The sequence below is a fragment of the Aspergillus neoniger genome (assembly GCF_003184625.1).
Source record: "Aspergillus neoniger CBS 115656 unplaced genomic scaffold BO87scaffold_15, whole genome shotgun sequence".
In the NCBI taxonomy this organism is placed as follows: Eukaryota; Fungi; Ascomycota; class Eurotiomycetes; order Eurotiales; family Aspergillaceae; genus Aspergillus; species Aspergillus neoniger.
This window is the reverse complement of record NW_020291143.1, coordinates 366,272-392,342: the sequence shown is the minus strand read 5'-3', so window position 1 is coordinate 392,342 and position 26,071 is coordinate 366,272. Positions and strand designations below refer to the sequence as shown.

At 49.3% G+C, this 26,071-nt stretch overlaps 8 protein-coding genes across 8 annotated transcripts; 6 read left to right on the top strand and 2 right to left on the bottom strand.

The window, feature by feature from the left end:
• Positions 1 to 44: 44 nt before the first annotated feature.
• On the top strand, positions 45 to 2,432 carry BO87DRAFT_425780 (uncharacterized protein; the record flags this gene model as incomplete). Its single annotated transcript, XM_025627327.1, has 2 exons — positions 45 to 393; positions 2,200 to 2,432. The coding sequence occupies 2 exons, from the start codon at positions 45 to 47 to the stop codon at positions 2,430 to 2,432; spliced, it is 582 nt and encodes a 193-aa protein (XP_025480014.1).
• Positions 2,433 to 2,641: 209 nt separating this feature from the next.
• Positions 2,642 to 4,372, top strand: BO87DRAFT_396801 (uncharacterized protein; the record flags this gene model as incomplete). Its single annotated transcript, XM_025625264.1, has 5 exons — positions 2,642 to 2,660; positions 3,062 to 3,139; positions 3,523 to 3,702; positions 3,773 to 4,124; positions 4,207 to 4,372. 5 exons carry the CDS (start codon positions 2,642 to 2,644, stop codon positions 4,370 to 4,372), a joined length of 795 nt encoding a protein of 264 aa, XP_025480013.1.
• A 538-nt stretch (positions 4,373 to 4,910) lies between these two features.
• Positions 4,911 to 5,878, top strand: BO87DRAFT_50473 (uncharacterized protein). Its single transcript, XM_025629335.1, has one exon. The coding sequence runs from the start codon at positions 5,118 to 5,120 to the stop codon at positions 5,613 to 5,615; it is 498 nt and encodes a 165-aa protein (XP_025480012.1). The 5' UTR covers positions 4,911 to 5,117; the 3' UTR covers positions 5,616 to 5,878.
• Positions 5,879 to 7,104: 1,226 nt separating this feature from the next.
• BO87DRAFT_358481 (3-demethylubiquinone-9 3-methyltransferase) lies at positions 7,105 to 8,544 on the top strand (the record flags this gene model as incomplete). Its single annotated transcript, XM_025621470.1, has 2 exons — positions 7,105 to 7,337; positions 7,396 to 8,544. Exon 2 carries the CDS (start codon positions 7,495 to 7,497, stop codon positions 8,542 to 8,544), a length of 1,050 nt encoding a protein of 349 aa, XP_025480011.1. The 5' UTR covers positions 7,105 to 7,337; positions 7,396 to 7,494.
• A 128-nt stretch (positions 8,545 to 8,672) lies between these two features.
• Positions 8,673 to 11,052, bottom strand: BO87DRAFT_415801 (putative RING and UBP finger domain protein). Its single transcript, XM_025626710.1, has 2 exons — positions 10,094 to 11,052; positions 8,673 to 10,028 (listed from the first exon to the last, which is right to left on the bottom strand). Exons 1-2 carry the CDS (start codon positions 11,000 to 11,002, stop codon positions 8,814 to 8,816), a joined length of 2,124 nt encoding a protein of 707 aa, XP_025480010.1. The 5' UTR covers positions 11,003 to 11,052; the 3' UTR covers positions 8,673 to 8,813.
• A 298-nt stretch (positions 11,053 to 11,350) lies between these two features.
• Positions 11,351 to 12,898, bottom strand: BO87DRAFT_415800 (ubiquitin family protein). The gene is made up of 3 exons (XM_025626709.1): positions 12,579 to 12,898; positions 12,292 to 12,507; positions 11,351 to 12,218 (listed from the first exon to the last, which is right to left on the bottom strand). The coding sequence occupies exons 1-3, from the start codon at positions 12,598 to 12,600 to the stop codon at positions 11,539 to 11,541; spliced, it is 918 nt and encodes a 305-aa protein (XP_025480009.1). The 5' UTR covers positions 12,601 to 12,898; the 3' UTR covers positions 11,351 to 11,538.
• A 2,118-nt stretch (positions 12,899 to 15,016) lies between these two features.
• Positions 15,017 to 16,193, top strand: BO87DRAFT_406600 (C2H2-type zinc finger protein; the record flags this gene model as incomplete). The annotated part of the gene is made up of 2 exons (XM_025626009.1): positions 15,017 to 15,638; positions 15,693 to 16,193. Exons 1-2 carry the CDS (start codon positions 15,240 to 15,242, stop codon positions 16,191 to 16,193), a joined length of 900 nt encoding a protein of 299 aa, XP_025480008.1. The 5' UTR covers positions 15,017 to 15,239.
• A 7,406-nt stretch (positions 16,194 to 23,599) lies between these two features.
• BO87DRAFT_386503 (Hpt domain-containing protein) lies at positions 23,600 to 24,195 on the top strand (the record flags this gene model as incomplete). Its single annotated transcript, XM_025624764.1, has 2 exons — positions 23,600 to 23,874; positions 23,928 to 24,195. 2 exons carry the CDS (start codon positions 23,600 to 23,602, stop codon positions 24,193 to 24,195), a joined length of 543 nt encoding a protein of 180 aa, XP_025480007.1.
• Positions 24,196 to 26,071: the final 1,876 nt, after the last annotated feature.

Here is a 26,071-nt window from a genome sequence, read left to right as displayed (position 1 = left end):
AACTGTGCAGTAGACTCACGGCTGGGCAGCGAATGACAGCGCGGATGAGGTTCTTGGTTTCGCCGGGTGCCCAGACACTGACTGGCGAGGTTTGGCTTCTAGGAACAGAATCCGAGGTGTTGAGAGAACGGGCGCTTCACGAATCGGAACTTCCGCAGATGTCTTGTAACAGTAGATTCGGAACTGACCCAGCAAAGACCAAGATCCTAGTTCTGACCTCCACGGATAGCTGCAGCGAAACTTATCCAGCAGTAATCGAAGGGAAGTGGCTTGAAATCACCGGTGTAAACTCGACGAATCTCGGATCGGTCGATGGAACACGCGAGACTGTAATCACCGAAGTGTCGCTACGGCTTGCACGCGAATTTGCGACAAAGTCCGGATTCACTTGGAGTATGTATGCGATCGCAGGAAGTGAATGTGCGCGCCGTCGAAGTGTTTCAGCGGGAAATCCCAGGAGAAAAGCTCAGCGTCTCCGGAGGAGGGGTAAACGGGCAGGACGTAGATTAATAGGACTCGAACGGTGGTCTTATGGATGAGATCTGAAGGGAGGCACAGTAGAAGATTAGTAAACTGCGCTCAACCTGAAAGAATCAAATGAGAGAAAAATGCCTTGTGCGCGGCCTGTCCAGTGTCTCAAATTCCTTTGTTTTTTTTTTCTTCCCACCAAAACAGGTGGTGAGAAAAATCTCCAGTCCGAGCCCGCTCAATGGACGGCATTGCGCGCAGGTTCAGAAACCAGGAAATGCGACAAATAAGACGCTGGTTCGCACAGAGACGTGACCTGCAGGCGCTCATATCCATCCACATGCAGCGATGGAAGGCAGTCATCATTGACTGGGGGGGAAATCGGAGGAGAGGGGGGAGGGAAACCAAGCAGCCGCGGGGGGGAGCTGCGGTGTGGAAAGCGCCAAAGCAGCCAAGAAAGAGGTACTTACAGAGACCGAGGAAAGAAGTGACAGCTTTCAGGTGAAACGCGGTCAAGATGGACACGGTCTGGGAAGACCCAAAGTGTTGTTGTTATGTTGCGCGCGGAAGGAGGGGATCGACGGAAAGAAAATGGGGGGTTCCGAAGAGTTAAAACAGCCAGCAATGGGGAAGAAGAAGACGAGGCCTGTTCGACGGAGCTTCTCGGGGTTATTCTGACGGGAGAAGCAATAGTAAGGTGAGAGGGGAGGGAAATTCCTCGAGAACCACACGGCCGTGGCGAACCGATGCAAGAGGCGGAAAAGCAAATGCACCCAGCAGGATGACGGGGAAAGTCTGTCTATCTCTGTGCGTGTGTGCTGTGGGAAAAATAAAAGGGAAAAGCAAGGAGGTTTGACAGGGAGATAGACAAGAAAGGATGAGGAATAAGAAAAAAAAAGTCAAGAAGGAATTATAAAAAAACAAAAATAAAGAGGCAAGTTTTGACTTCTTCTTTCTTGGTACAAACCGGAAGAGAGAAAAAATCAAATTAGATGAAGGGGAGGGAATTTGTAAGGTAAGAGAGAGGTGAGTGATGGGGAAAAGAATCAGTGAATAATGAATGGAAGAATAATCTCTGGATGCTGATGGATGGATGGGGATTGTTTTTGGTCGGTAAAACAGGAACAGTAATAGGTAGAGTCAGAGGAGTAAGTGAGTAAAATAAAATCAGGATAAGATAATAATGATAATAATAATCATAAATACTCAAATCAGTCCAGCAATCAATCAATCAACCGGGGGGATTCGGGGGCTGCAGGTGAATATTAATGGGCGAAAAGCAGCCCAACAGCAGGTGGCTGCTCGTTTTCTTATAGATCCAGTTAAAATAACTTCTTCTACTCCTTCTAGTGTGATCCAAGGTCTCCATACGGTGTGCGTGCCTCACCCGTTCGTCTTATTAGTGAGGATTGGATGTGCTCCTCTCTTCTCCTTCCGACCATCACCACTTGGTCTGGCAGGTAAGTTAAAATTAAATGTTATTATAATTAGTATAGCTGGAGGTCCTTCCTTTTCCTTTTCCAACAGTAGTGGCGGTAAAATAAAATCAGAATAAAAAAAACGAGAATAAAAATAATAAATACCCAAAATACTAAAATAAATAAAATAATAATATTAATCTTATTATTATAATTTCACTGACGACTTCTTCTTGACTAGTTCAGTCCCAGACTTACTACCTACTTACTACTGACTACTTCCTGCTACTAGACTAACTGCACTACGCTTTAGTTCACGGAGGCTACCACGACTCTAAGTACCACTACAGCTTTGCACGTTTCCACCACAGGCCCCAAGTGGCTCCAGTGAACTCAACTCGCCCGAAGAAGCTGGCGGCACCAGAAGGTCACCGTCAGCGCTCGGCTCCACAACGTGGCTTTCCCCGTCTCTCCCTGGCCGTGCGAGAATCGCTCCTGCTGGGTGGGTATCGGCGGGTTGATGCCGATCTGAATGAATCAGGATAACAATATTATTCTTTTTCTGGTGCCGCGGGCCAGGCGATTACCCTCCATTGCTTCCATCCTCCCCGTCACACTTCCCTCGGGACATGCTGTGAAGGATACGTGATGGAAGAAGAACAAGGAATCGCATCCGATAACAACGGTTTTTAGCCGCCCACTCGGAGGAACACGCGATAACCAGAGAACATCCCACGGGACACATTCTGCGCTAAATGAGTGAGGAGGAGGGGTGTGTGTGATATAACGTAAACTGGTACAAGGCAGAAAAGAGAGGAACAAGGTCCCCGATCGTGGCTGGTAACTGGGCCCAGGAGTCTGACCACGGATATTGCATCACTGTTCGGAAGCTACTCCTGCACCTACCCCAGGAGTTTCCCTTTTCTCAAGGGGCCTCTATCTGCCCCTGGTGCGCCCATCGAGAGGGGAAAAGGAAGAGCACGGAGGATAAGCCGAAACCAAAAGAAGGACAAAGACAAATGAGAAAAAAGAAAGCAGGAGAGGAAATAGGAAATTAGGTGATCAGATCGGACTGGCTGCATGCTTCAAAGTATCGTGCGACAATGCGAAAAAACTCTCCAGCGCCGGCTCCGATCAGGCATCAACCATCACCCTATGGCGTGGCTTTGCTCCAGTTTCGCCCTCCCAAAAATCCCAGACAGGGCAAGAACATCCTTCAGCTTCTTTACACAAGCTCGCCAACAGGAAGCCTTGTTCGGGACGAAACCCGAAAATGCAAATGCGAATAAAAAAAATGAATGGCTCTTATTTGTTGCCAGCCTTTCCTTGGGCGAAATTTCAGGGCGAAGCGATCGCTAATCTCGCTTTAGAGTACTAGAGTAACTACTTCACCTACTACAGAAGACTAAAACCAGATTGACCAGCCGCGAAGAGGCATCGCGGACTAACCCCAGGCGATTCGGCTGTTCAACGGAAGATGTGATTTGCCCCTTTTGGAAGAGGGTCTCAGCATGGCCTGTGATTACCGAAAGAACAACGGTGGGAAAGCTAATTTCCTTCTAGAAAGGTTCGAATGATGGGGAATCGGGCGTGGTCCAGGACCTCCTAGAGGAGCTTTGAACGCACTATTACATAGTGCTTCAACCCGTCCCTCCACGCAGGCCCCCCTTCTATCTCCTCTTGTCTCCTGTGTCTCCTCTTCCCTACCATCCGGCTGCAGGGACAGGTCTTCCTCGTCCTGTCGGATGCTTCCTTCCCCATTCCACTCACCGATCTGCATGTCACGTTGGACCACATGCTGACTGGTGCAGCGAATGTGTAGAGAGCAAAGGGCACACCAACCAAGAAGGGGCTAATTATGAAGCGCAAAAAAAAAAAAAAAGCAGGGTTTGATGATACGGAGGGCGGTAATGGGCCGTGGAGTCTTTTCCCGCCCGGTTCCTACAAGAAATGCCCTAGTCCTGCGACTAGTCGCCTAGTCTTGCTAGTCTACGGACCTGACGGAGGAGGCTGCGACGAAGAGTCCACCCGTGCTGCCTCTGGGCTTCAGTCAGGGCTTCCCTCCTTTCTTTCCTTTCCCACCCCTCTTGGTATTTTTCCCTTGTCGACTCTCTTTTTATCCCCTGCTTGCTTTTTCCTATTCGGTTGTGACCTTGTTTGTCTCCCTTGCAGAAGACTGACCCCACTGCTACACACACTAACGGACTCGTACATCGTATGGATCCTTCGTGTGAACCAGTCATGATGGCTGCCAAGCCCACTTCGGGCTTCCGGCGACCTTCTAGAAAGAGCTCGGAAGGGCAATGGAAGGCTTCTAAAGCGTCGTCTTTTTCCCCCTCTTCTCTCCCCTTCTGTCCCCCCCATGTGCCATTGCGGCTGCGTCACCCACCTTGGGCCGATGGTGGCCCTTGTCTCTCCCTCCTGGCGCTCGTGTCACATCCCTGAGTGGAAGATCCCACGACAACGCCCAACGGACTTGGACATAGCCGGCGCTCCGACAGCCAACAGAATAATACAGCAATTCCCAAAGAAAAATAAAAGATACATGATAGCTGCAGACTACTTAGCGAACCCCGGAATTGACTTTCTTGGTGGTCAGTGTGAATTTCTAATGATTAGGTGACCCGAAGAACAGGACAGCTATGCGCTCCGTCCTATCTGACCATCGGCATCGTCATCATTGCCCGGAATCCCTGCAGGTGTCCGTGTTGGTCGCGGATCCGTGTTGAATGATTCTCCCTCGGCCCCACGGCTAGGCTCTCTCCCGAACGTTGGCCTTGGGGACTAGGTAGTGCGAATTAGATAGAGTAGTACTCCGTAGTGTCTTGTTCTTAGACACAATACGGAGTACTATGCCTTGGGAATGGCTTGACTTGGCCCACGTAAATTCAGGGGCGCTCGGGGGTCCGAGGAGAAGTGTGGCTAGAGCGGACGATGATGACGTCCTAACCAGCTGCCCGCCTGCATCATCTCACTGAGTAATACTTAATAAGAGGAGGGACCATCATATGCGGGACATACGATTGGACCGACGGGCTAGGCTTAATTGCGAGTGGCCGCGTTGGAGTTTCAGTTGTCGGAGAGGACGGGCCCTAGGTGGGAGAGATACGTTGCCTAAAGCAGAATAGGGGAGAGTTCCACAGGTGGTGTGGTCTGGTTCACGCCGCATGAATTGAGAGACGGTTCGACTAAGCCCGTCCGTCAGATTGATGAGGGACGAAGGATGGATGGATGGATGCATCGCCATCGGATGATGCAGTAGCAGATGCTCTAGCGCCAGATTGCCTCTTTTCTGGAAGCTTGCCTATGCAGGACAATCACACATCGTCAGCCCTCGGGGTCAACGCGCAGATGCATGGGGAGGATTTAAGTTTCTTGAATCCCATGGTCTTTTTTTTTGGTCGCCACTGTTTCTCTTTTACCCTACTAGTGTACTTCCTATGTAGTTTGAGGAGCTGCAGCTGCAGTACGACCATTGTCGTCACAGCCGAATTCGACCTTTTCTTCCGTCTTCCATCGGATAGGGGAACAGAGAAGGCAGAACAAGATGAACTTGGTACTTACGGAGAGCATCCGATTACCAACCACCACCACTTTCACCTTCTTAGCACTAAAACATCCATCCCAACTCGGTATATAACGCGTATTACTTTACTCCGTCAGTCACACACATACTGCTGTGTACTACACCGCATCACCATCACCATCACCGCATTCTTCGTATCCTGATTTTCCCCGACACCACTACGGAGTACTAACCACCAATATGGAGCTACTCCATACAAACTAGGCGTTTTTTCTCCATACCATAGCAGTCATAGTGGCAACCACCATGCCCCATTTTCCACCTTCCCCCCTTCCCTTCCCTTCTCCTCTAGCCGGTTCCATTTCCTGATCGACAACCCCAAGAATCGATCCCGCCCAGAAAGCAAGACAGACAGACAGAGAACCTCAGTCTTAACTCTACGCAGATAGTGCACGCTCATCATGATCTTCACCGGCATCATGAAAACGAGTCCCGACCCGAGACTAAGCTGACTAGTCTGTTAGGGTAAGGGAATAACAGAGTAGTGCTTAATATTTAAACTATACTTATTAAGAAATATAGCTTAAACCGCACCGGGTAAGTCGAGAGTATCTACACAGAAGGAAAAGGGCGGCTGATGATACATTTCTCTTTCGTAATGAAAGAACCTAAGTACCATGCCATTTAACTATCCCATGGACTGTCATTTATTATTCAGCTAGCTAGGTATCAATTCCACACGGCAGTTAGGGAGACATATACCAAAACCAGGAGAAACAAGGAATAAGGGATAGAGAGAGACGAGACGAGACAAGACAAGACAAAACGAGAGGGAAATAAAATAAGACGACCAACCATCTGGGTCCCAGCCCATCCCTCCCTCCAAACTGGAGCAACAAAAAAAATACCCCCCATTGAAAATCCAAACCCATCAAGCTACGGAGTACTACTTACTGTACTAGACTACGTACGGCACAGAAAGGAAAAGGAAAAGGATAATGGCCCAGGCCGCCGGCCCCATAACCCTGACTAGCCACACCACGTACTAACTAACTAACTAACAAATTAGGTAGACTCCGTAAAAACGTCGAGAACTCGACAGGTAAGTATGGATAGAGTATGCTTCCAGAAGACACGTAGAACAACTCCCTTAAGTGGGGAATCAATTAGTTAGTTAGTTAGTTGGCTGGAATCATGGTTCACCGACGGAGTTTTATTCTGTGTTTGGAGAATTGTGGATTCCCCGTTTGTTGTTTGATCGTGACGGGGAGAAAAAAAGGAAAAGGAAGAAAGAATGTGAGGGAATATTCTATTAGCAATAAGTTTTGCTGTGCTGTGTATATTGAGGTGCCACATTTCTCTTTTCTATTTTTTTTTCCCCCTTCTCTTTGATTTTTCCTAGTGTTTGTAAAGCAGTACTGTACGCGGTGGATGTTGTACTGGTACCTTGTGGGAGGTACAGTTATTGTATTATGGTAAGTAAGTAAGCCAGCCATCGTAGCAGGCAAACAGTAGAAGTTGGTAGCCTGATCGCCTCAATTTGTGCGCGATATAGACAATATGAGGATGGGCAATGCAGCACGCCACGATGCACGGAAAGCAGCCGAGGATGTATTCCAGACATAAAACCTTGTATCTATCTGATTAAGAGAGTTGATCTATCATATTGATGCGATCATTCTTGCGAGCAAACAAACAGCCTCCAAGAACTTTGAATGTGAGTAAGCAGTACCTGCCAGCCTGCCTGGCAGACAGACAGACCAAACAAACACCCAGCCTTGGCATGTTTGTTCCCCCGAACAACATCCGCATCCGCAATAATATCGCAACTTCGGCTTCAATTCTGCCAGACCAGTCGCTGCAGCTAATTCAGCTAAATTGATCTGCCATTGACGATGCGCGGCGCGTCCAACACATTTCCCTAGGTATATACCAGCATACTTCAAGCAATCACAACCAATCCCAACTAACACAACCCACCAGTCCACCCTACCACCCAAACTACACCACCACACCTTAAACCTCCGAACAAAAACAATCTACAAACACTCACATCCAACCACACCAAATACAACCGCCAAAATGCTCCGCCCAACACCAACCTCAACCACCACCACCACCCTCCTCCGCACCCTCCGCGCCCTCACCACCACCACCACCACCACCCCCACCACAACCCTCCCCAAATCCCAAACACGACACCACTCCTCCGTCTCCGCCAACGAACTCTCGCACTTCTCCTCCCTCGCCACATCATGGTGGGATCCCCAAGGTCCCTCGCGCGTCCTTCACCTCATGAACCCCGTCCGCCACGACTTCATCGCCTCCTGCCTCGCCGAATCCACCCCGATAAGCAGCACGACTCCATCCTCACCCATGGACCCTACCAACACCCTTAACAAGAACAACCTGCGGTATCTCGATATCGGCTGCGGAGGGGGCATCTTTGCCGAGTCACTAGCGCGCACAATCATCCCAGCCTCTTCACCTTCTGCATCATCAGAAGTTACTAGTGGTACTCTAACCCGCACCCGCGCCGCCAGCATAACAGCCCTAGACCCCAGCCCGACGCTGATAAAAATCGCACGGGACCACGCGCGTCTCGACCCTGCCGTGCAAGCGCACCTGGATAGCGGGCGGTTCAAGTACGTGAATGCGTCGTTGGAGGAGTTCATCCCCACAGAGGAGAGGAAATTCGACATCGTGACTCTCTTCGAGGTACTCGAGCATATCGATAATATCCCCGGGTCGATCACACCGCAGAGTTTCCTGTCTAATTGTCTGTCTATGGTGAAGCCTGGTGGATGGTTGATTGGGTCGACGATCGCGAGGACGTTCCCGTCGTGGTTGGTGAATCAGGTTGTGGCGGAGGCGCCGTGGCCGATTGGGGTGGTGCCGAGGGGGACGCATGAGTGGAAGAAGTTTGTTAATCCCGGGGAGTTGGAGGGGTGGGTGCAGGAGGGGTTGATGAGGGGGGTGGATGGGAGGGCTGTGAGGGGGGGTAGTGAGGCGTTGGAGGGGGCGAGGTGGAGGTGTGAAGGCGTGGTGTATTTTCCGGGGTTGGGGTGGAAGTTGGTGAAGGGGTCGGAGAGTTGGGGGAATTATTTTTGGGCGGTTAGGAAGGGGGAGTAATTCTTACTACGTAGTAGTAGTAAGTAGTAAGTTGTTGTTGAGGTGGGATTGTATATTACTAGGTGGGTGGTGTATGATAGGTATCTATAGATACAGTGCTTGAGTTACTGTCATAGCATTAGATAGGTGTTTCATTGCATTAGGTTCTTTCTTGCATTTGTGCTGTTATACTAATGTAGTGATATATGTGGATTGTGTCGTAACAATAGACCTGCTGCATGTTAATCCATCGACTCGAACCGGCGAGCCTAGGATAAATCCCCCCTCGATCACTTCTTCCTCCCCTTACCCTTCTTCTTCGGCTTCTCCGGTTCAGGAACACTGACTGTCCCCTGCACCACATCATCGCCCTGATCCTGCAGTCGCGCCGACCCGCTAATGAAGAAAGTGAGATCCCGGTTCTGCTCCGTCAAATCCGCATTCGCAAGCTTCAGACTTTCCACCTCGGACTTCAGAAGCTCAACCCGTTCAATGAGATTCTCATTCATCGTCTTCTCTTCTCGCCACTCTTTCTCCATCTTGCGCGTCATCATCTCGAACTTCTCCGCGCGCTTCTCGGCCCGCGCCTTATCGCGCTCCAGCCCGGGGATGATCTCGCTAGTAAGGGTATCATATTGTGCCTGTAGGCTCTTCAAGCTGGCGGTGGCTTTCTCGACTGCGTCCTGCGCGGAAGAGGCAGCGGCACTGGCTTGAGATGCTTTATCCACGGCACGCTCGACTACCTCTTCGAAGTAGGCTCGTTGGCTTTCAAGTTGACTAGTAAGTAGATGGGTGTATTCCACGCTCATGTTCTCCAGCTTCTCCCGCGGAACGGCGTCCGTCCAGTCGGGTGGGTCGAGCGCGCTGTTGTCGGCTGCTGGAAGTTCCACGAGCTTGCCATCAGTTTTGCTTTGGATAATGCGGTGCACGTAGGCATCGCCGACGTAGTCCCAGACGCGCTGGGTAGAGAGATCCATTGCAAAGGCATGCGCCGTTTCCTTGTAGTGCGCAAATGCATGTGCGCCGTCATAGCGTCCACAGCCGACGTTTCCGCAAATAAGGCATATCCAGAGGTTTATATCCGAGTGGCACACGCTGCACTCGGCTGGTTCATCATCGTATAATGCGGCTTGGCTGTTCCGTCGAATATCATCTTGTGTGTATCGACATACGGGGCAGCCACTTCCTTTCCACTTCTGTAGACATGTGCAGTGAAAGACATGCTGACATATGATAGTCAGCAAGCCGGTGGTCTCATCCATACGCTCCAGACACACGGGACATGTTGGCAATTCGATAAGCGCAGGGGTAGGAGGCGCCAGCGGCCTGGTAGAGAGAGTAGCAGAAGGTATGGAGCTTGACTGTGTAGTCGAAATAGGCGTCGTCCGCACAGGACTCGTTGTAGCGTGTGGGGAAAGAAGACCGCTCTGTGATCCAGACAGCGCGCCCGGTTCAACGGCTTGTATTTCGACGGTCTTTACGAAGACGACATGACAGGTTTCGGGCTGAAGCAAGGGCGCGTTAGCATCGCAGCCGTGGATCTGCATCAAGCAATGCATGATGCACTTACCTCCATGCTGTTAAACACCTTTCCATTCCAGTCCTTCTGCCACTCCTTGGCCTTCTTCCCGTTGCGAAACTTCATCAAGACCATGTACCGGTTCGCTCGAGCGGTCTTGATCATGCGAAAGTGAGTGACATCGTTCATAGTCGATTCGCCCACGAACCCCAGAAAGTCGGAGGGCGACATATATGAAGGGACGGCTAGGATACATAGCGTCGTGCATTCCTCATCTGGCATGTGCTCTTCTGCGCGCGGGGGCCTACTGCTGCCGCCCACTTCATCGTATGGTGTCCTCGCCGCAGCCGCTGAACCTTTCAAGTACGAGGGGTAGTCCTCTTCTGTCAGGTACGGCGTCTCCTGAGCATCTCGGTATAGATGCACGATTCCCCAAACACTGTCCGAAGTGCTCTGGTCCAGCGGTATGTATTTGCCTTTCGTGCGTAGTCCTCCCAAGATATCCGTGCCGATCCCGGTCGCGATGGGGTTATCCTTTGCGTCCTTCCAGCCCGTCCGCTTCGCAGCACTGGTGTCCTGCTCCGATGGAATCATATCAATGCACTCGATGGACACTTTATCGAGTCTGAGATCTCTCTCGAGATCGGATGCGCTTGTGGACGAAGTCGTGTAGAGGTGAGGGGTACGGGGGTCTGTGACGTTGGTAGTAGAGTCCGAGCCGTGGGTTTCGGCGAAATTGTTGGATGAGGGGCGTGGGTGTTTCCCATGCGCTTGATGACGAGAGGATCGATGTGCCCACGGTGAGTGTCGGGGGCGCTTCTGGAACGGGAGTAGAGCTTCGCATGCGGAGTCGAAGGATAGCGATGTCGAGTGCTTGTCCACGCCTGGGTAGGTGCCGTGGAGGTCAGAGTGCGGGCGAGCAAATAATTCGATCGCAATGTGGTAGAAGTAGGAGGGCATCACGACTGATGCTCACATCTCCAGCGTAATACACGTCTGCAACTGCTCTCTCAGGTCGAGTTCATGAATGGAAGCTACTTTCCTGTCCCACGCCGCCTTGGGAGGGTATAGTCACGTGCTGAGGGACGGGTGGCGAAGACGGTAACTCACATGCGATATCTAGTTATACTTGTTAGCTATTGTATAGGCAGATGAAGATGAAGATGAAGCTATTTCAATATCTATTTTCGTAGCATACGATATGTAAGGTGGTAGACGCTGGATTTGCATGTGGTCTACATCTATGCTAGCGTGGCGGTCTACTTCGGGCGGTCCTACTAAATCTACATAATACAGTGCAAGTGATATCAAGTGGAATATAATTATTGGATTGATTCCTAGGTGAAAGAATGTCGCAAGGCACCATAGAAGATGGTGACCCTAAGGTATGCCCAATTTATCCGTGTCATAAAACCGATAAAACAACCGTCCCAACGCCATGCAGGCCACTCAACCGTAGATGAGCCGTGCTAAAGAAGAAAGATCACAAGAAAGCATTAGTTTCCACCACGGAGACGGAGCACCAGGTGCAGAGTGCTCTCCTTCTGGATGTTGTAGTCGGAGAGCGTACGTCCATCTTCCAGCTGCTTACCAGCGAAGATGAGACGCTGCTGATCCGGGGGAATGCCCTCCTTATCTTGGATCTTGTTCTTGACGTTATCAATGGTATCCGAGCTCTCCACCTCCAGCGTAATCGTCTTGCCGGTGAGAGTCTTCACGAAGATCTGCATACCACCACGGAGACGAAGGACAAGGTGAAGGGTCGATTCCTTCTGAATGTTGTAGTCGGACAAGGTACGGCCATCCTCCAACTGCTTACCAGCAAAGATCAAACGCTGCTGGTCCGGGGGGATGCCTTCCTTGTCTTGAATCTTGGTCTTAACGTTATCGATGGTGTCGGAAGATTCAACTTCCAATGTGATCGTCTTGCCCGTAAGAGTCTTGACGAAGATCTGCATACCACCACGCAGACGAAGGACGAGGTGAAGAGTGGATTCCTTTTGGATGTTGTAGTCAGACAGGGTACGGCCATCCTCCAGCTGCTTTCCAGCGAAAATGAGACGCTGCTGGTCCGGGGGAATGCCCTCCTTGTCCTGAATCTTAGTCTTCACATTGTCGATAGTGTCAGAAGACTCCACCTCAAGGGTGATGGTCTTTCCGGTCAGGGTCTTGACGACTAAAGTGAGGTCAGTATACGGTCCAAGTGAGAGTGGCCAACAGGGTGGCAAATAGAGTTCAGGAAAACCTACAAATCTGCATACCACCACGCAGGCGGAGAACGAGGTGGAGAGTAGACTCCTTCTGGATGTTGTAGTCAGACAGGGTGCGGCCATCCTCCAGCTGCTTTCCAGCGAAGATCAGACGCTGCTGGTCGGGAGGGATGCCCTCCTTATCCTGGATCTTGGTCTTAACATTGTCGATGGTATCGCTCGACTCGACCTCGAGGGTGATGGTCTTGCCGGTGACTAGATGGAAACAAGCAGTCAGATGATGGATTCATGATGCTAAACTTGAGAGGTGATTTAGGTATACTCACGGGTCTTGACGAAGATCTGCATGTTGTAGAAGCGCAGTTAACGGTGTATGTAATTAGGTGGAGTGTTGTGGGGAGAATCGCAGATGGCGATGCGCGGAGTGAGTGGTAGGATGAGAGGTATGAGGGATGAAGGAGGGTTGGTGGAGAGAGGAAGGAAGAGAAGGCTTAAGTAGTCAGGAGAGGAGGTGAATGAGGGGAGGCGGAGGCGAAGCGCCTTAGTCAGAGGATCGGTCAGTGAGATAACGTGATGCAAGGGAATGGCTTAGAGGTCAAGTCGCAATAAAGGGAAAAGAGCAGCAGGGACCTTAGCCCGAGCGGTGTTAGCCTGTCAGACGAAGTACCTTTCGGGCGACGCTTCTGGCACCTCCTGGGGGATTCCCTTGCCATCCGGCTATTGCGCCGGAATCCGCCTGGTCTGCGTCATTTGGTTCTCCAATACGCTTCGTTGCTGAAGCGCTTGGGAGGGAGAATCTACTAGAAAGGTTCTGGTTGGGTTGACTCAGGCTCCCACGGCAGCCACCGATTATTGGGTTTACAACTAGTACAACGGGAATGGTCGCTGAAAGGAAAGAGTGGTAACGCATACGAAAATTCTGTCTGCAAAACTTTGAACAACAGGCAAAAGCCTGATCCCATGTGGTAGGCACTGCTGCTGCCATGGGAGGGGGATCGAAGCCAGTTGGTTGCCGGGGCCTGATATCAGTCCGGGGGAAGCGTCTACGAGCGGACAGGACGACTCCGTCCGTACCCGCCACTGACGCCACCAGTCGGTATCTCAGCCCGACCCAATCCAGACCGCAGCCGTGTTCCTGAAATAGAACCCGTTGAAACTCGGAGTTTCTGCTGTCTATATATTATTTGCCTTGTCATTGATAATTAGTATCATCTCACCAGGTAAACTGGGGGGTGGTCAGAGAGGGAATGCGACAACTGGCCTTGCGGCGGCAGCAACGGCGATGACGTGTGAGTTGGGGGCATTCCTTATCGGAGGATGGAGGATGGGGGAAGGGGGATCCTCTCCAGCTGTTATCTCGACGGCGCGGCCTCGGGAAGTGGCCTTAGGCCATTGCTAGCGGCTGGAGATGGGTCAGGTGATCGTCGCATCCGGAATGCCCCGCTTTTGGCCCGGCACCCACTGAATCGTATCCATGACTGCATGCATTCCAACCCTCATATACCAGCTCATCGTTTGCATCATCACTATTTACTATCAATCATTTACTCACCAGTACTAGTTATGTATCAAATATCGCTTTGATGAGAACTGTCCCTTGGCTGCGTCATCTATCGTGGTTGAGCATGCGTAGGTGCCACACAGTCTATTACATTGGGCGGCTATTGGGAAAGTTTCTCCAATACGAACTAGTGATTCTTCTGTTGTGGGAGGGCATGATGACCCAACAATCTACCTCTATCGCGTTCAATTCCCTAGCTCGCAAGACAGGCATGACCTTCCACTTCTGGTTACCGTGGCTCGGAACTTTCTTCTGTTCTGGAGTCTAGAGATGGCTTTAGATAAACAAAGAAAGGTGGTACCATTCTCAATCCCGTTGAGTGATCCGCTCTTCAATCAACAAACCAGTCACGACTAGGCGGCAAGGCGCATGCGGGCAAGCTGCTGTCGGTGTGTTTACCGTCCCCATTCAATAGCTAGGCATAATGGGCTTGTTGTGGGTTTAACTATCCTCGCTGTAGACGTTGGAGTTGACCACAAGGTTGCCAAGATGATAAATAGTTGAGGTTTGTAGCAACTAGCAACAGAGATCCTGACTGAGTTCAGCACTCAGTCCAGTCAACATGGTGGTGACACAGATCGGAAATATGCACGGCGATTGCACCCTAAACTTTGGCGCGACAGTAGACTCTCGCATCAAGACTGAAGCGGGAACGCATCAGCTCTATTCAGGCCTCCCCGAAGATACCTTAAAAGACCCCAGCGTCAAGCACTCATGCTGAAGCAAAAAACCGGAACCGTCATAGGAGACCGGCGCTCTACCATTGAGCCAATAGACCAGTGGAAACGATCTACATGGGACTCGAACCCACAACCTCCGGTTTTCCAAACTCAACCAATGAGCCAACGGACCGATTTAGGCGGGAGCTTCAAAAAAGTGGTTTATGGGCGGTAACTGGCTGTTTCCGAAGAATGGCAGCTGTCAGCGGGTCTCACCGACCAGATGTTTGATGTTTGTTTACATCTCCAATGCGGTAGATATAGATGAGTAGACTGTACGCACGTTGCCTACACTTCTGATTACCCATATAAAAACAGAACACTTACAAATGCATGTCCGTCGTCGCTGCTCAACATCACTGCAAGGGGCATGCTGAAGATGGATAGATCGATCGTAGCGGAATTCACCCCCCTCATCTCCATCATTCACTCATCACTAGATCATTTATTTGTCTGAACCTCTATTGCAATCGCTCTCGTTTCTCCCCTCTGATAAGGTTGCAGATCAGGTGCTTATAGTTTCCTAGCTTGGTTCACTCGAATATTCACTTGATGCATCAGTGGTTCTTGGTCCCTACCCCTCACTCGCTTGAGACAACATTGTTCTTCTGGTTTCATCTTCCTTTGACACGCGACATTAAGCCGAGAGTATTTTCGTCCAAGTAGCGCAGCATCATAGCTTCCCAGACGCTCATCTAGTGCCCACAATGTACGACTGTGAGACCTGCCCCCGCTACTTTAACAGCTGGCATGCCTGTCGCCAGCACATGAACGACACAGGCCATTGGGGCGTGCGGTACGAATGCGAAACGTGCGATGACCAATTTTTGACTCAATGGGAAGTGGAGGAACATATGGATGACTACGGACACCACGCTCCCAAGATCCCTTGCGAGACATGCGGGAGGAAGTTCTACAACCAAAGGTCAGCAGATCAGCACATGAATGCAATGGACCATTGGGCTCCAACATGGCCATGTGAGACTTGCACACAAATGTTCCATACGGAAGGTGCTGCTGAACAGCATATGCGGGCCAAGTCCCATTACAAGAACTACTGCCACCCCTGTAACCGGCGTTTCGATAATGCGAATAACCTCAAGATGGTAAGGTCTTCTATGTCGTTCAACATTGTAATTGAACTCAGATTTCGCTTGTAGCACCTGAATTCGAAGATTCACCGCGGTCAAGACGTCCTCTGTCCTTTCTGCAACACCGCTTTTACTACGGCCACTGGCGCTGCCCACCACCTTGAAACCGGCTCCTGCAAGCGTGCTGTAGGCCTCAATCGCGAGACTATTTACAAATTTGTTCGCAGCCGCGACACCCAGGGCGTCATTACAAGGAAGCTGCTTGAATGGAACGAGGATGACAACAGTCAATACAAGGCTAATTCCCGTGCATATAACGGCGCTTACTGGGAGTGCTACTTGTGTCACCGGGAATTCAACAGTTTGAACGCACTCAATCAACATTTCAATTCGCCTGTGCACAAGCAGAAGCTGTATCATTGTCCGAACTCGAAGTGTAAGAAGCAGTTTATTACCATAGCTGCTCTGTTCAACCACCTTGAGAGTGAATCCTGCGCTTTTATGCGGTTTGAGAAGGTACAGCGGCAGGTTCAGGACGTGTTTCGTGGCCAGAGAGCTATTGCCTTCTGAGAATAGCACAACACTATATTCCCTAGCCCCCAAGGCTGAACATGCAATTCGAATTGATGTCTGCTATAACGGTTCTGAGTTCTAAGTGTTGGTACTCCACAAGCTGATCTCAGATGCTGTCATAAGCCAGCTACGCAGGGCGTATGGCATGATCATGCTACTAGACCGCATCATTGAGGCCAGTTTCTGACGTCTATCTAATGTTGTGCATCTAGCCTGGTCTGAATTTCTTTCCTAACCGCTGGCGGCTATTACGATATCATGTCAGAAATTCCCCCGAGCATTGTCACCAGCAGAATGACAATAATCAGATCAATTCTTTGTTATTCATCTATGATGTCTTGCTTGCCACTTTGATGTTCTTACCAGTTTGATCTGTCGAGATTGAATAACGTGTCAACTACTTCTCTAAAAATGCTGACTAGGCCCTGTTCTTCCCGATGCAAAAATGCCCACCCATGATCTCAAGCAATGTAAATACACAAGATAAGTCAGCAGACCGGAAGGTCTAAAACAACCATCCACATGAACCAATCCTAGTATCACTTTCACTAACAAAGGATAATAGAGAAGGCTGGATATAGAAACAGTTGTACATTTTAAAAACAACACCATAAAGAACTCATCTATGATATAACTTGCCACTTCAGTACTACACTAATATGTAAAACAAAAGAATCAAATCTCACCATCCAACCGAATGACAATGAAAGAGGGAATAATTAAGATTGATCATTAATTGGAAGACTCCATCTCTATCTACTTCATTACGTACTTGAGGCATACCAAATACCACTCACTAACCGAAACATTCATGATTATCAGTGCCTTGTAAGCTCAATGCTCAGTTTTTGGATCCTAGCCAGAACCGCAAGGAGCTAGTAAGCAAACAAAGAACTAATAATATAATCTCTGTACTCAGCTTTTTCTGTGATGAAGGAAATAAAAGAAAGAAAGATTTTGTTATGTTTGAATCTGACATGATGCCAGGGAAAGTATGCAAATGGCGCGTGTGAACTATTGTAGTGAGTATTCAGGATTAATGATGGTGATGATGATTATGTACTTCTAGTATAGATGTAATGTTACTCTTCCTATTTATTCAAGCCATGTGGGTGGTTTTTAGGATGTAAATAATATGATGGGATCATTCCAATCTTGAACTTATTAGTAATTTCAAGATCATTATGAGAAATTGGTGTTGTTTTAATTGAAAGTATCATGTAGTATTTCCCATGTCGGCTTATTATTGAGCTTGATTGATCTATATGTCTATATTATATGGAAGCTGCTTGTCATTACCATAACAAATCGAAATGAGAGGAAGGAAAAATAACATCAGAACATCATTCCACTATTGAAGCAGTCAAAAACTTGTTTCTGCCTCTGATCTATAATATTTATTCTTGATGTAAGGAATGCTCGGTATCTGGGGTTATCTATTTATTCATATTGATGCTACGTTTTGACCATTCTACTATTGATACTTAGTTGATAGTAGCAGCTAGGTTACCAGAAAATCAATGATGGGATGCGAAGTCCACTCATAACCATATGTCTATGACTTCGTTGTCGTTTGTTATCATTTATATCACGATAAATAGGTATAACAAGGTTTAGTTTAAGACACTATACTGTTGGAGCTAGAGGTATGATGGGAAATACCCTGACAAGATTCAAGTTTACATATACAGTTCTTTGTAAAAGAAAATTGCTCCATGTTATAAGCACGTCAATACTAATGACCAGCACCAACCCATCGCTCTCCCCGCCGCTATACAATCCTTAGTTATATACCATCGGGATTTACTTCGTCTCTCGGGATTTGCTTGTAAAATTAAGCTATTAAATATTGCCATCATCCTTCTCTCCAGTTGGGGGTCACATATAATTCAACACATATAGTTCAAATCAAGGCACACGGTACATTCAACTCGGCAAAGTACTTCCCGCTAGGCAAGCCAAGCGCCGCACAGGCTGAATTCTATCTCCAACCAAGCCTTAACAGGCAGGTATTAGAATAAAAAACCACGTAGGTTGTTTCGCCACTGGCGTCCGGCTTGGGGATGTTAGGCGAGGTAGATCTGAAACGCAGGTCGAATTAAACAAGATCATCATTGTGGCTATCTACTTAGTTCTGTTAGATGCAGCAGTCCCGAGATGTCTAACTAGTAGTTTTCTGGTTTAGTTCGCACGGAGAAACATTCCAGCGAATGGTTGTGGTTCGTGATGTGGGATTTTCCTTACTATGGCACTTACTCTGACGGGATAAGTAAGGGAGGAATAGTATATGCTCTGGGCCCAGAAGCTGGTGGATTCGTGCTCATGTGACTATTTTGTGAAATTTGGATATTGGTTGGGTGTCAAAGTAGGGATTGAGATCAGACCATAGGCGCCACCGTAGATACCCCCATACTGGGGTGGCATCGAGAAGTGGTATAGTACTAGTAGTCGGTGAACTATATTACCGCTATAGTGATGGTCGAGGATATACCTACCATATTCGGGTCACACAATACTGTCACCTAGTCCATATGGGCTGGGTGGCTGATAAGTGGATGGCTCTAGCCTCCCCCTTGCCCGATGAGGACGTTGTACTGTCAGACTAAAGTAGGACACTACTGTGGCAGATACTCCATAGGGGCTGTAGTGGAGGGAGGGGTCCCAGTTGAGGACAGGCTGACGGAAGGATAATGGGACAACAAAAATTCTCCCCTCATGCAGGCTGATGTCATGGCTCGTGAGACACCCCCGGCTAGTGCAGTGCATGCTGTATGATGGATGTATACTGATCACACGCGGGTGAGATTTCATCTGATTTGAGAGAGGGCAGATGATGAACTGTATGCCTAATGTCGAGGATTCAGCTGAAGGGAAAGTAAATTGCTGGCATCTGTGCAAGTGATGCTGTGATGATGGGTAAAGTATGATTTGTCAGTCTGAAGAATGGCTTTCATGCCTGATACAAAATCCATGACCATAAATGAAGATGATGACCGAGACGGACGACCGGCCCACTCCGAGAAGGATTCCTTCGAGAAGCAGCGTTGGGTTTTCACACACGGTACATTGAACAAGGGTAGTCGGGAGCATGATAGGCTGTTCAGATTGGAGCCCCAGAAGTTCCTAATTGAAGCGGCAGTGGATCGACCAGCGGGAGGCAGACGGCGAGAATTGCCCGGAACACGGATTGGCGTTGAGAGAGCCCGAGACAGGGGAACCTCGAGTCGCTTCCCCGGCATGACTCGCCCTATCGATCGCGTGGGTGAGTCCGTACTGAAGAGTATACAGAGAGGCCCCTAGTTAGTACGTAGTGTCACTTTTTGCTGGATACCTCCGCGGACAGTCTGTTCTGGAGATAAACACCGACGGGGGAAAGGAGAATTAGAATTAAATTACAATCGTACACGAATGGGGAGTTGCACGATGCTGTCCAGTGACTGTGACCTTTGGGGTGAAAGGTAGCAAAATAGGGAAGGAGCGACTTGCGGCCGAAGTGTCTGGAAGGCGGTCCAAGCTTAGTTTGGTTCGCTTGGCAATAACCCCGCCAACGTCGCGGCGCTTTTGATTGGCAGCAGTTATGCCCCTCCATGATGTCACTGCTCAGATACCGAGCACTCTGATAGGCTCACCTTTCCCAGCCAGACCCAAAAAGAACCTTTCCTCGATTGAATCGCCTCGCCTCGCAAAACCAAAGAATCAGAATCTGCGATGACGATGTGTCTGTAATTAGAATATAGAATATAGGTCCATTCCCCAACATGGTGTATTTATATAGAATTATTAGATTGACCACTGCTGTAGCAGTTCTCTCGAAATTTGGCCCGAATTTCTTTTTCCCTTTTTTTTTTTTTTCGCAAAGTTCAAACGTCGTATGCCCAATGAACCCCCCTTCCATTCCTCCGCCGCTGGCCCTAATTCCTACTACGGTCTGAATCGGATCTCTAGGGAGTAGGGACAGCTCTTTTGCTCTACGCTCCCACCCTTCTCGTTTTAGCTTATAAACACCCCGCAACGGAAGACGGGAGAAGGATCACAGCGTTGGAAGGACTTCCTTGTCGCCTCGCCTTTGGTTCGAGTCACCGATTGCCTATGTTTGGTCTTGCAGGGTGTCTCCGTCCGGTACAGCTAATTTGGTTGACCCCTGAAGGGGCCCAGAACCCTCTCTTTTTTTCGGGATGTCGTAGCAGGTGAGTGAACAGGGTCCAGATTCGGCTCCGACGCGACAAACCTGGTGACTGGATTTACGGTCGATTTGTCAACTGAATTCGCAACGTCCCCGGTGAAATTGGTCGACGGCACCGCTGCATGACTGCCTCCAGGCAGAGGACAATCCTTCAGCACGATAATACTGTTATGTCTATCCCGTCTCAGTCCACTAAACGCACCCCTCCTCGTTTGCCATTCCAAGGCACGTTGGCGATTTTAGATAATCCTATCAACCACGAAGGACACGGCGAAGGAACGAGGTGCCATCCACGTGCAAGTCGTGATCGCGATGTGATGATGCCTGTTGACCGTTCAGAGACTGGAGGTGGTGCGGTGGTGGGGATCGACGCTCATGGCCGACTGATGAAAATCGGGAGGGCGGACACCCTACGTCAGTTGTGGTCCTATGATCTCAGCGTGCATCATTCAGAGTGGAGGTAGGATTGGCTCCCCTTTTGGCCCGAGAATAGGGCGGTCGGTACAAATCCTTTCGCGAAGACAAGAGGGGAAGTAAGACATAGTGGCAGAACTGGGGTCTGGAATTATTTCTGGAAGAGAAACTCATGACTGGCTGGACAGGTAACAAGCACAGGGCATTGCAATGTTCAACAAATCTGGATGAAGGGAAGATGGCATTGTGCATGGTTTGGTGTTTGCCCGCTTTCTTTTTTAACCCTTTTTCCCTTCTGGTCTTGCCTTCCCCACATAGAACGGGCCAATCAGCGGCCCTCACTTATGTGGGATGTTTGACCTGGATATTTTGAGGCTTTTTCTCCCGGCAAATTCTAGTCTCGAGACGTGGGATCGCGTTCGGCTCGGATCTGGGAGAAGTAGACTTTACCTTAAGGATGGTGAAAGGGGAAAAAGGAGGGAGAATCCTTTCCCTTCACGGTGACAAAGATCACTGTACACCACGCGGTTCAAGTAGGGAACATTTTTGTCGAAATAGGAATTAACCATCAAAGACGCGCGAGAAGATGACGCCAGAGGATCTCGTCATCGGTTGCTTAAAACGCTGCCAGAGTCCCGCTCTCCTTTTTCCCTTTCCCTCTGGAAATTTCTCTGTTCTCGCGTTTTTTCTGCTCGCCGGTTGATCATCGTGCTTACTCTGCAATATTGTTTTTTCTTCCCCACCACCACGACGGTTTGTAAGCTTTCCGAGACCACTCATTGTTTTGTCTCGGTCAGTGGCTCCCTTTATTGTCTTTTTCCCGTTCATTACTTAGGTGCCTTCTGTATGACTGCTGCAGCCCACCGTGCCGGTGTCCAATGAATTGGGCCTGTCAGTTGAGGAAGAAGGCGCTGAAGGCTGAAGCATCGTTGTTCCCCCCTCGGTTTGTCCCATCAAGGGCTGGCCCACCGTATTATTCATTCCCGCAATAGCGCCTAAAATCCTAATCATAATTCTAGCCTGACGGTAACTGAGCGAAAAGAGGTCACATCATCATCCTTCACTTTTGGATGTTCCTGGTATGGGATTCTCCAAGGGTATTGGTGGGACACAACTTACTTTTGACTCCTGATAATACAGTCTGATCAGGTCTGTACCTTACCTCTAGTTCGGGTCTTGTTGTGATTCTTTTTGTTTCTTTCCCTCCCACCGGTTATTCTCCTTCTCCTCCCTCCTCTCCCTATCTGCTGCTCTTGTGCCAGTCTGTTCTGTGTTCTATCGGCTGCCAGCCCAGCCCACTTGCACCCCTCCTCTTTTTCGTTCCCCTCCACTTTCTGGTTCCTTTTGACGGCGCGCGCCTAACCAGAAAAAAATCAAGTGCAGCGAAAAAAAAAAAAATTGAAAAAAGAAAATAATAATAATAAAGAAAGAATTTTCTGAAATAAATAAATTCGATAGGAAAAAAATTGAAGAAGAGAGAAAAAAAAGAGCCAAAAGGGAAAGGAGAGAAAGAGGTTCACACACACAGAGTGCAACCAACCATCAGCATCGTCATTTCCTTTTACCTCATTCCTTCCTCTCTTTTCCCTCTCCTCCTCCTCCCTCTCCTCCCCTCTCCTCTTATTCCCTCCCACTTTCAAGCTTCGCTTTCCCCCTTCTCTTCTTCTTCTGCCTTCTCTTCTTTAATCTTATCCACTTGTCCTAATCGGGAACATTCATCTTTCCCACTCTGCCTCATCTTAACTCGCCTTATCGTCGGGTTCCCGTTAATCTAAGTTTAATCTGACCATTGCCACCTCCGCGGTTGCTGCCATACTCTTTTTTTTTATTCATATACCCAAAGGCATAACCTCAGCTTCTAAAACTGCGGTGGACGGAACTGGTTCCAGGTGGGCAAAACCCCCCTTCTGCTGCTTTGCTTAGCGCCTTTCCCAGCCCATCATTGCTCGGCTGCTCATCTTCTTCTCCCCCTCGGACAATCACTGCCCCTCCCCCCTCGTCCCTCCTGATCCAGACAGCTGTTCCCTTTGCTCGTCCCAGAGGTGGATCCATCCCATCTGGTGTGTGATGGCGGATTGATATCTGTGCTTCCCTTCTACCCGCTACCTCTCTTTCCACATTTACTTCCTTCTTCTTCTCCCCTCCCCTCCCAGCCTCATTCATTACCACTGATATTCCCCCTCCCCTCCCCTCCCCCATTACCTGGTGGCAGGTACATCCTTGTTCAAACATTCCCTCAGCCTCACATAGCTAGATTACCTTGTGTGTTGCTCTTGAACTCTCTCTCTCTCTCTCTCTTCTTTCTTCATTCCCCTCATCGACCCTTCTCGATTTTTATTCTTATTTTTCTTACTCACGAGGCAATCATACCAAAAGACGAACTGTTGGCCTCCCCAGTTCTGTGTTCTGTGTGTGTCTGCGTGTTCATTCCCCCTCCTTTCGTTGTATATCTCCTGGTTTCATTCTTTGTCCCTGGGCTGGCTTGCCTGACCCTCGTAATACCCCTATTGCGTAGGGCAACATCACGATCGATTCGAGCAGCTGTAACGTCGCCGTTCGGTTCGTGTTCCACCGCTGACATGGGATTAGTCTGCAGATTCTTTCCGTGTAATTCAGTATTTCCGTGTTTGCTGCTTGCCAGCTTGGGCCCAGAGAACAGCCGGCTAGATTGACCCACAGAGTCCGAACACGCAGCTTGTCAAAAGACCATTGACTCCTGGTGGTCTCGAGACGTTTGCTCTTACGTCGAACGACATTGAATCTTGACTCAACACACGAGAACCCAGTCTCGTATCATCACATCATCATGGCGCCCACCACTACTACAAAGACCGTGGAGGAGCCTGTAGGTGTCGCGAAGCCGCACACTGAAGCCCGGGTTGATGCTGACCTCCCCAAGCCCAAGGAGACTAAGGAAATTCCCTCCACATTGGCGGAGATGAGGGGGAGTATCGATGAGAGCACATTCGAGCAGATTCTGGAGATGGATGACGACGACAGCGACAGAGAGTTCAGCAAGGGTATCGTGTTTGGCTTCTTCGATCAGGCTGAGAACACATTTAAGCAGATGGAGGATGCTTTGTAAGTGGTGGCATCGCTTGCGCTGTGGTAAATCGCGCTAATCAAGCCTATAGGAAGGCGGAAGATCTGAACGGCCTGTCTTCTCTGGGACATTATCTGAAAGGTTCATCAGCCACTCTCGGACTCACCAAGGTCAAGGATGCATGCGAGAAGATTCAACACTTCGGAGCCGGCAAGGACGAGACCGGTTCCACGGATGAGCCGGACAAGAAGACCTCCCTTTCGCGCATTGAGAAGACCCTGACCCAGGTGAAAGAGGATTACAAGGAAGTCGAGGCCTTCCTGCGCAAGTACTTTGGTGAAGACGAGGAATCCGCTTAAACCTTAGGACAAACAGAAACAGAAGGACAGGGTAGAATCAGGCGAGAATTCTGTGTCAGTTAACTGAATATACGCGCGAGAGCGAGGCCACACGCTCCGCCCGAGATCAATGAAATCGAGATCACCAAGTGACAGCATCACCACACAGCTATTCCTAAGACTGCGGAAACATGCAGGAAGACAGCGTCGATCTTGCCGCGGAAAAACATGACTTATTTCTATATTTGCCCCTTGTCTTGGCCCGGGCTGTTTTATCCTAGAAATGTATGAACCATGAAACTAAAGGGAATATGAAGAACCAGAACAAAGAAGAAAAACAAAAAAAAAAAAAAAAAAAAAAAAAAAAAAAAAAAAAAAAAAAAAGGTAGAAGATATGATACTGGTCGTTCTGCCTTGGTTAGCCTAGGTGCAAGACGACCCTTGGAGGGCGGATGTCGCATGCACATTGCCTTGTGGCATGATCGGGTAGTCATTGCTAGCCAGGGGGCTGGGAGTGCTTGGACGACCATCGAACTTGAGCAAGTACCCCAGGTAGCTTCAGCTCAGGAACAACAGATGAAAGGGAGTAGGCGGTGGCATCGATCACCTCATCCGACCTCCCTAGAACATAGATATCAGTAGGTGGTAGTTGAGTCGACTTTATCGGGTCCGGTAGCAAGTTCGTGGGCTACCAGACGGGAGTTCTGCCGTGGATGTCGGACATACTTGAGTATGTACAACCGTTGCCTCACATGCACCTTTACACAAGGACCAGGCTGAGCAACGTTCGGGAGATGAGCTGGAGGTGCCTGTTGTATCCTTGGGATTGTCCCAGCGTCGACCTCCGCTCCGGATCACGGCGGCACCCGGATGTCTGCAAACAACGAATCTTCTTCCTTTGAGGAAGGACTCGATGGAGTTGACAAACGATCAACGGGATCGTTTTTATATTTCTCTTCCTCTGGGGGCGAGAGACGAAGTGACGGGTTGTCATTTCGGTCGAAGACAGGACCCTTTTAAACCAGACCGGGGCGTTTGTCCGTCCGTTAGCGGGGGCGTCTGCCAGGGTTGGTAGGGTTAGCCACCACCGCCACCTCCAGAAGCTACTGTAGCTACTAGCTAGCTGCCTAGTTCATGGCTCGGAAAAGCCAACACAGACACGACTTGGATTCTGGCGGGATGGGACAGGGTCCGTGGCACGACAGATGGTTGGGAGTGATGGTGGTGATCATGGGGTTGTGTTGATAGCCCCTACTGTATGCCATCATGAGAAGGAAAAGGAATCGGAGCATACAGAGGGACTGTTCCATCCAGTTTCTTTCCCTCGACACCCGTACGGTGGGTGCCGGTGTGCTACCATCCATCCATACCAATTTCCAAAGCTGGACGAGAAAAGTGCAGGTTACATTGACAGCCTGTCCTGTCTGCCTACCTGCATTCTGTGCGTGTGTCTGTTCGATTTGTATCAAATATCATGACTCAGAGCATACACTTACCGAGTACTCACGAGACCACGGTCAGACAAACTACGTCTTGTTCCCATCAGTCGGTCAGTCGTGGGATGATCCGAGAGAGCATGACATATAGATTACCGTCCCAACAAACGGATAGCTACATGCTACCTATTCACTAGCTGAGTAGGACGACGGGTATCTTTCTTGCCCCTGGCAGTGCAGCGGTGGTATCTGATGATTATAGCAGTGCGATAAGTGGGTCATATGGGGGTGATTCTTAGTCTCACAAATTGATTCCGTGACTAGCAGACAACGGCTGTGCTGCAGATGGCTAGGCTATTGTAGTATACAAGACAATAATACCTGGACTTGCCGTTTTCTTGTAGAGCATATCATTTAATTCCTTTATTTCATATTGTCTATTGATTGATCATACATGTGCT

What these genes read in the sequence shown, in the direction of transcription:
- BO87DRAFT_50473 (XM_025629335.1), top strand. Translation starts at nt 5,118, where the DNA reads ATGGATGCATCGCCATCGGATGATGCAGTAGCAGATGCTCTAGCGCCA.
- BO87DRAFT_415801 (XM_025626710.1), bottom strand. Translation starts at nt 11,002, where the DNA reads ATGCCCTCCTACTTCTACCACATTGCGATCGAATTATTTGCTCGCCCG. An exon ending in AGGTGTTTAACAGCATGGAG is followed by an intron (nt 10,029 to 10,093) that starts GTAAGTGCATCA and finishes CCCTTGCTTCAG; the next exon opens with CCCGAAACCTGTCATGTCGT.
- BO87DRAFT_415800 (XM_025626709.1), bottom strand. Translation starts at nt 12,600, where the DNA reads ATGCAGATCTTCGTCAAGACCC. An exon ending in GCAGATCTTCGTCAAGACCC is followed by an intron (nt 12,508 to 12,578) that starts GTGAGTATACCT and finishes GTTTCCATCTAG; the next exon opens with TCACCGGCAAGACCATCACC. An exon ending in GCGTGGTGGTATGCAGATTT is followed by an intron (nt 12,219 to 12,291) that starts GTAGGTTTTCCT and finishes ACCTCACTTTAG; the next exon opens with TCGTCAAGACCCTGACCGGA.